Source organism: Salvelinus sp. IW2-2015, linkage group LG23 (assembly GCF_002910315.2).
Source record: "Salvelinus sp. IW2-2015 linkage group LG23, ASM291031v2, whole genome shotgun sequence".
NCBI lineage: Eukaryota > Metazoa > Chordata > Actinopteri > Salmoniformes > Salmonidae > Salvelinus > Salvelinus sp. IW2-2015.
Genome location: NC_036863.1, coordinates 497,991 through 506,353, shown reverse-complemented (window position 1 = coordinate 506,353; position 8,363 = coordinate 497,991). Strand labels below are relative to the sequence as shown.

At 46.8% G+C, this 8,363-nt stretch overlaps 1 protein-coding gene across 1 annotated transcript in view; it reads right to left on the bottom strand.

Moving 5' to 3' along the window:
* Positions 1–2,446: 2,446 nt before the first annotated feature.
* LOC111950437 (teneurin-2-like) overlaps positions 2,447–8,363 on the bottom strand; it is an 85,826-nt gene continuing 79,909 nt past the window's right edge. Inside the window, exons 27-29 of the mRNA XM_070434286.1 lie at positions 4,866–6,486; positions 4,626–4,756; positions 2,447–4,501 (exon numbers count right to left, since the gene is read on the bottom strand). Of these exons, the coding sequence (XP_070290387.1) occupies positions 3,764–4,501; positions 4,626–4,756; positions 4,866–6,486 (2,490 nt within the window). The 3' untranslated portion in view covers positions 2,447–3,763. The remainder of the gene's footprint in view (positions 4,502–4,625; positions 4,757–4,865; positions 6,487–8,363) is intronic.

Sequence of the window (8,363 nt, the reverse complement as noted above, 5' to 3'; positions counted from 1 at the left end):
CTATAACTGATTGTGATCCGATCTCTTTATGTAGTGTTGTGGTGTCTCTCTTGTCCTGATGTGTTTAGATCTATATTTTTATTTTTAATCCCAGCCCCTGTCCCCGCAGGAGACCTTTTGCCTTTTGGTAGGCCGTCATTGTAAATAAGAATTTGTTCTTAACTTCTTAACTGCAAGAAGTTAACTGACTTGCCTAGTTAAATAAAGGTTAAATAAAAAATAAATACAAAATATTTTCCTGACCACCTCTGGAGGTCTTTTGGGACGTGTTATAATGTATCTAGATCTCTTACAATCGTAATCAGATCTGCATTATCAAACCATTTAAACCGTCCCTCTAAAATCATTGACAGGTGGCACCATTGACTGGAGGCATCAATATTTGTCTTAAAATAAAAATGTGCATTACACTGAAATATATACCTTTTTTAGAACGAGGATCATCAGGATTAGAACCTATGACCTTCTGTCCAGTGTCTAGTCCACTGCGCTAGCAGGGGGGAGGGCACTAGCCAGTTTTGTTTTTGTCAGAAAGCTGTTCAGTCAGAAAGTTAGAAACTTATAAAGTTAGCATATAAAAAATGTGATTAGTTAAGAATGTTGGTTAAGGTTGGAAAACCAAAGTCACAACTGGAATTTTGAACTCGCAACTTTGCAAGTTGCCACCTGCGTTTAATGCTGCATTCGTAACCAAGTGGGAAGGTGGTAATTACCAGTTGTGAATTCGTAAATACCAGTTTGATGCATCCACGGCTTTGAACACGTTGAGAAACGGCGATTGGCTAATGGCCCAACAAGCTACGTCAACCATAAACTAAAAGTACAACTATCATGCTTGTAAACAAATTACTGTTTAAAAAAGTATATTAATAGATTGCTTTTTATAAATAATGTTTTGCAACATTTAACTGCCTGAAAATGCTGTAAGAGATAATTACTCAAACACCCGGCTCAAACAGAGGGATGCTATATTAGCTAGCTGGCTATGACTATCCAACACGGGAACTCTTCCAAGTCAAGGTAAGCTTTCAGTTTTACAAATGTATTGCCACTGGGGCACACTGGTGTAACTGCTAAACTGCTTACTGACTACACCGTACTGCATGATTGTAGTGGCTTTACTAACATGTTAGTTCTATTAGCTATGTTGACTAGGACATTACTTTAGCTAATATGGTGACAACGATGTAGGTTGAGTGGAGCAGATGGTTTTGCTTGGAAAGGTTTTGTTGCCTGGTCACAGACAGCTGATGTGTTGTGCATTGAATTTCACAAGCGAAGGGAAAAGGTGAGAGGAGGAGAGCATGTAGATTGCTTGAAGGAATACAAAGAGATGTTTGTATATGGCTATGATAATTAGCTGTTTGCGTGTGATCAGGTGTGTATTCATTCCACCGATTCTGTTGAAAAATGTTTCTTAAACGGAAGCAAACGGAACGAAACGGGGATAAACATACCTGAATTTGTCCAATAGAAACTCTTGTTTGCAACTGTTGGACTAATGATTACACTCTAGATCAGCTAGATGCAGGCAAAAGTGTGCAAGGCGGTATTGCCTGTGTCACTGTATGTACATGTGTCACTGTCTGTCACCTCAAATCTTTCTCTCAACCTGTGTTACATTGTAAACTTTCAGTCATAGGCTAGGTTGTAGCAACCTCATGATGGGTACAGGGAAAATTGGAGTATCATGTAGTAGCGTAAACCTATTGATGTTACATTGAACTGGGTGAAGGAATATGAATGACAGTCATCCAATATGCTGTAACAGAAAAAAGGCCATACTCATTAAAAAATAGAATCTTCCTCCCTCATCTTAAACGGCACCAACCGCCACTGATGAGGCTTTAGACAGGGAGCAGTGGGTTTGATCTGCGTGTGTGAAAATAGCTGCAGAGGTGCAACTCGTCCAGAACATTCCGACCTGCTGAGTATCTGTCCTGACCCATGTTCTATAGATTATTTTACTGTCATGGAGACGCTCAGGCCGATATGCAAATGGAGATGTTAATGATTACAGATGCTTGTTAGCTTGGAGTCGGACCGTTCTCGACATCACTGCGATACTCCAGTCAGTCTTTATACGGCAGGGTGAGGGTTCAAAGATACTTCTGGCAGGTGATAATTAAAACTGTAAAAATAACCTGGGAGCCATGAGAACCCACTGCAGCTGACAGGAAGTGGTTTGCCTCCAATGATCTCAATTGGAATAATACAATACCTGCCTTTAATCTTAATTTACCTCAGCATTACCAAGGAAGCCAATTTTACCTGCCACTCAGCATTTGGCAGATTCATTTGCTTTGATTTATTCGCAGTTTTAAAAGTTTAGGCTAATGACAAAAATAGTGTAAGTGCTGAGGGGAAGTTAGTCCACCACTGCCTTCCTCAGGGAAGCACATCGATCCACAGCTCCTTGCCAAAAGAGGGAAAAAAACAGTCCATGCAACATGAAAAAACAAGTTTATTCTGATAAACTTCCCACATAATCCTCACCCTAGTGTAAAGAATGTTTCATGATACCTATTCATGTACATATTGACATCCATACTGTGGTTCTTCACAGTGAAAATATACGTTTTACAGATATTGGTGTGGTTACAGAGATGCCACTAGGTAAAAAAAAAATGAAATAAAAGCTCCCGTGTTGAAAGGGGAGGTTTGAGTTTGACCAATCAAATGTAATACGATCAGTAAGTAGACACTCTTCTAGGGATTTTCACAGAACAATAGTAAAGTCACTTCTTTTGAGAAATGTACAAATCAGACCGCTTTCAGGACATGGATCGGTGTTGCTGAATGAATGTACACATTTAACTTGGTAATGTGTAGGGAAACAGGTTTCACAGTTGTAAAGACAACAAAATGTAAACAATATCAAAACACCACATACACGTACACTGTAACATGTTGTCCTGGGCTGCAAATTTAAATAAATAAAACATTGAGAATACTTTCACATTTTATAAAAAAAGAAAATAAGACTATTATGCATGTCTTCCTCAATACAAATTCATCATGATTGTCATATAGTGCAAACAAAAAGAGCAAAAAAAAAAAAAAAAAAGATTAAAATAAATAGCCTTTGAGTCCATTTCTATTTTTCTGGAAATCTCAGTAAAGTGAGAGAGGGTTTCCTGACTGATCTTGGCAGTCGACAAGAAGTGAAAGTCTTATTTCAAAGTCTACTGCACGGGAACATACACATCAACATACATGTCACATCCTCAATAGCTGTCTTTGTTAAATTAAACCATATATTACTATGTACCTTGAATGAAGAACAACTGCGCGTCCTTAAACATTGTTCATGGTTATGACTGTATTGGCAAGTGATGGCTCTATGTTCTCCAGACAGTGGTCTGAGACAGTTTCAGAATGGTTTAGCCGTTAGAAAGAAAAGCCTTGACTGCGTTGCCATTGTCTGTGCTCTGTTGGGTATGTCTGATAAGATGTTTGAAAGCAGTTAACTTTTTCTCCATTGGCATCAATACCAATCCCTCCCAAAAAATGTAAAAAGATTTTCTAGTTTTTCAAAATCCCTCTTTTCCCCCTCTTAAAAAAGTAAGTTCATTATCATTAGTAGTTAAGGGTGCTTTTTCTAAATCATTGTCTGAACTCATTCAGGCGCTGTTTTAACCTTCAGCAAGACATCTGTTTTGTGAGATTATGTCCTCTTAGATGCCCTTGCAGCATTTCCAGGGAAACCCCATGTTTACTCTCCCTAGGAGATGAAGTGTCAAAGGGGCTGTCCTGTGCTCTGTTACCTCTTGCCCATCTCGTTTTGTCTCAGGAACTGGATGTTGCTGATGCTGTCTGCCAGTTCTGGGTACTGCTCCACAGGCAGCACATAGTACCCATCGTAACCTGGCACCTTCCCTGTTGCCAGGAGCTGCTGCCTCTCTCCCTCTGCCCATAGCCTCCCTCCCTCTCTGCTCTCTTTCAGATGTTGCTGCTCTCTCATCCAGGCCCCCGACAGGGCTCTCTGGTGGGCCTGCTCCAGCAGGCGACCCCTCTCCTTCTCCAGCACGTCAGCCGCTAGGCCGTAACGTACGCTCAGGGACAACGCCACCGTGTGGATCTCCACGGTGACGCCCCGGCGAGAGCGTCCGCTGACGGTCACATTGACGCTGTTCTCCAGGGATTTCCTCCCACTGCTCAGCCCCAGAGACAGCAGGTCACTGTCAGCTAGGCCCAGCTTCACAAAGAAGTGGCAGTCCTTCCCGTCTATGGTGTAGTGGGTCCCCTCCAGATAGACAGCGTTGTTCAGGACCTGGGCCACTTTACGGCTGTCCTCACTGGCCAGGCCTGACACACCAGTCACCACATGGCCCTCTTTGATGGCCAGCATCATGCCCCGGCCCACGATGGGGATCTTGGTGCCGAACCAGTAGCCAGGCTTGTCCCGTTTGGCCCGGCGCTCCTTGTTGAGCAACCTCCCCTCCAGAGCCATGAAGGCCTGGTTGTGGCGCTCTGCTGCATGCTGCACCCCTGTGATCAGCTGGAAACAGCAGAGGGTCAGCCAGATTGTTATATTTAAATTAATTAACATCAATTACATTGAGATTCGCCTGTGTAGTCTTAGTTATCAGTAGGTCAAATATGTATTTTTATAAATAACTCACCGGAGCAGTCTCACAGTCCTGGCTCGCCACTAGTTCATAAGGCGGGTCAACAAAATCCATAGAGTGTCTGGGGAAGCCTGGTATGATGTTACTGAGCTGGAAACCAAACATAACCAACCAGCTCTTCACGTCTGCAAAATAGAATTCGAACACGTCAAGATGTCACAACATAATTAGCTTACCTGATGGATTTGTTTTTTGAGAACAGGTCATAAGGAAAACAAACACAATCATTGTTACCTGTCACGTAGCTCTTGATGTCTATCATATCACTGAGTGGGTTGTTGTTCTTGAACATGTACAGATTGAATGGGGCTGGTTCCTTGCCGATCTTAGGTAGGAGTTTATGGTCTGGTGCAGTCCATCTACCTGCCAGCACATCGTAGTCTCTCTGGGCAAAGTGCACCAGCTTGGTGAGGGGGTCGTAGAGCCCTCCGTGGAAGCCCACCGCCATGTTGAAGTCAGGGTTGGAGTCGTGATACACCTCCCCGTAGGCAGTGTACTGGAGCTGCTTGACCATCTGTCCGTTGCTGCTGAAGACGGCGAGCGGCGTGCCCGTGTTGTCCGAGGCGATGTAATACTCCTCCCCGCCGCTCACCTCCATGGCAAACAGATGACCCTGCAGGTCGTAGTAGAAGGAGGTGATCTCCCCTCCAGAGTGGTTGTAAATATGGGTGATCCTGCCGGGGTAGTTGAGGTCAGCGTAGAAGAACTGCAGGTGCTCTCCCTCGTTGGTCTTCCTGGAGACGCGGCGGCCCATGCCGTCGTAGCGGTAACGAACGTTCCACCCGCCGGGCGTGCGGCTGTACGCCTGCTCCAGCAGCCCGTTGGAGTTGTAGTCGAACACGTCGGCGCCGCGCTGGCTCAGGACGCCGTCCTCGTCCACACGGTACTGCATGTCGCCCAGGCGGGTGATGCGGTCTCGCAGGTCGTAGCGCAGTGGCAGCAGACGGGCGCTGTTCCCAGGGTTCAGCAGGTGCAAGTTGCCGTTCAGGTCGTAGCTGTAACGCCAGGTGGACCAGTCGTTGACTTTGACCCCGACAAGCTGGCCGTCACCATCGTACTCATAACGGTACTGTGTCGTGTTAGCATACGGCCCGATCTTCAGTTCTCTCTTGATGACCCGGCCCATGCTGTCATACTGCACCGTCATCCAGTACATGAGCGAGCGGAAGATCTCGTACTGCACCTCTTTGATGCGGCCGTGGGCGTCAAAGTGCTTGCTGAGGGTCATCACTGCCGTGGTGATAATCTGGTTGATGTCATAGTAMATAATGCCAAACTTGCCAAAGTGCTCCACCTTGCCTGAGATCTCATCGTAGCGGTAGAGGTCCAGGGGCAGGGGCGTCTCACCAATCACAGGCTTGATGCTGGCCACACGGAAGCTGTTGTCGTGGTAGGTGTAGTCGAAGCGGGCGTTGACCATGCCCTCTTCAGAGAAGCGATACATCTGTCTGTCCACCAGGGGGCCTATCTTTCGGTAACGGATGGTGCAGGAGAACCCCCCGCTCTGCAGGTTGACCATCTTCAACACGCCGGTCGTATCGTCGTAGCTGAACGTAACGGCRGTGCCGTCGTACAGAACCTCAGACAGCTTGGCCATCTTGCCGTACTTGTAGATGACGCGTCGGCCCGTGCCCAGGTAGAAGGTGGCACGCGGTCGTCCGTCCTCGCTGAAGTCGTGGATGACGGTGGCGTTGCTCTCGGGAGGGTTATAGATGTTGCGGATGTAGCCGACGGATACGTGGGTGGACATGGTGTGTCTGGCCATGCTGGGCATGGTGACGGAGGTGAGACGCCCTGAGGTGTCAAACTCAAACACGTACTGTTTCTGACTCTGCTGGAGGAGCAGCACCATGGACTGAGGAGAGAGATGGGAAAGAAAAGTCATATTTAGTATTTTATTCTGTACTGTTGTCTGGACACCTTGAAAAACTTAAACAACAAAACTCAGAGACAGGCAAGAGTGGAAAACTGTCTGGCACTTTGTTCCCAGGCAACTAACAGTACACACACACACAGAGACACACAGAGACACAGAGACGAACAGACATACAGAGACGACAGACACTCAGAGACACACAGAGGACACACAGAGACGACAGACACACCAGACACACATAGACACACAGACATACAGACTATACAGAGCACACCAGAGACGGACAGACATACAGTACAGAGACACCGAGACACGCAGACACACAGACACACAGAGACACAAACAGAGACACCACGAGACACAGAGACAGAGACCACAGAGACACAAGAGACACAGAGCACACCAGGAGACACAGAGACCACAAAACATAGACACGCAGAGACACGCAGAAGACACACAGACACACAGAGACACACAGACATACAGGACACACAGAGACACACCCAAAGACAACCAAGAGAAGAAAGACCACAGAGACACACAGAGACACGCAGGACACCACAGAGACACACAGAGACGACAGACATACAGAGACACGCAGACCACACGTAAAGGACTACGCAGAGACACAGAGACACACAACACACAGAGACACGCAGACACACAGATACAACAGGGAGACACGCAGAGACACGCAGAGACACACAGAGACACACAGACAACACAGAGACACGCAGACACACACATACACACAAGACACGCAGAGACACGCAGAGACACACAGACACACAGAGACACGCAGAGACACGCAGAACACAGAGAGCACACAAGACACGCAGAGGACAACAGACACACAGAGACACGCAGAGACACGCAGATGACACAGAGACACGCAGAACACACAGAGACACACAGAGACACACAGACCACAGAGACACGCAGAGACACACAGACACACAGAGACAGCAGAGACACAGAGACACGCAGAGACACACAGAGACACACAGAGACACACAGACACACAGAGACACGCAGAGACACAGAGACACCAGAACACACTCTGCTGGAGGAGCAGCACCATGGACTGAGGAGAGAGATGGGAAAGAAAAGTCATATTTAGTATTTTATTCTGTACTGTAGTCTGGACACCTTGAAAACTTAAACAACAAAACTCAGAGACAGGCAAGAGTGGAAAACTGTCTGGCACTTTGTTCCCAGGCAACTAACAACACACACACACAGAGACACACAGAGACACAGAGACGACAGACAACAGACGACGACACGACACACAGAGACACACAGAGACAACACAGAGACGACAGACCACACAGACACACATAGACACACAGACAGAGACATACAGAGACCACACAGAGACGACAGACATAAGTACAGAGACACAGAGAACACGCAGACACACAGCCCACACAGAGACACACAGAGACACGCACAAGAGACACAGAGACACAGAGGACACAGAGACACAGGAGACACACAGAGACATAGAGACACACAGAGACACGCAGAGACACGCAGAGACACACAGACACACAGAGACAGCACACATACAGAGACACACAGAGAACACAAAAGACACACAGAGAGAAAGACACAGAAGACACACGAGAGACACGCAGACACACGAGACACGACAGAGACACAGAACACAGCAGAGACACGCAGAGACACACAGAGCACGCACACAGACAACACACAGAGACACCCAGAACACACAGAGACTACAAGACAGCAGAGACACGCAGCAAGACACGCAGAGAGACACACAGAAACCACACAGAGACACAGAGACGCAGAGACACAGAACACAGAGACACGCAGAGACACGACAGAGA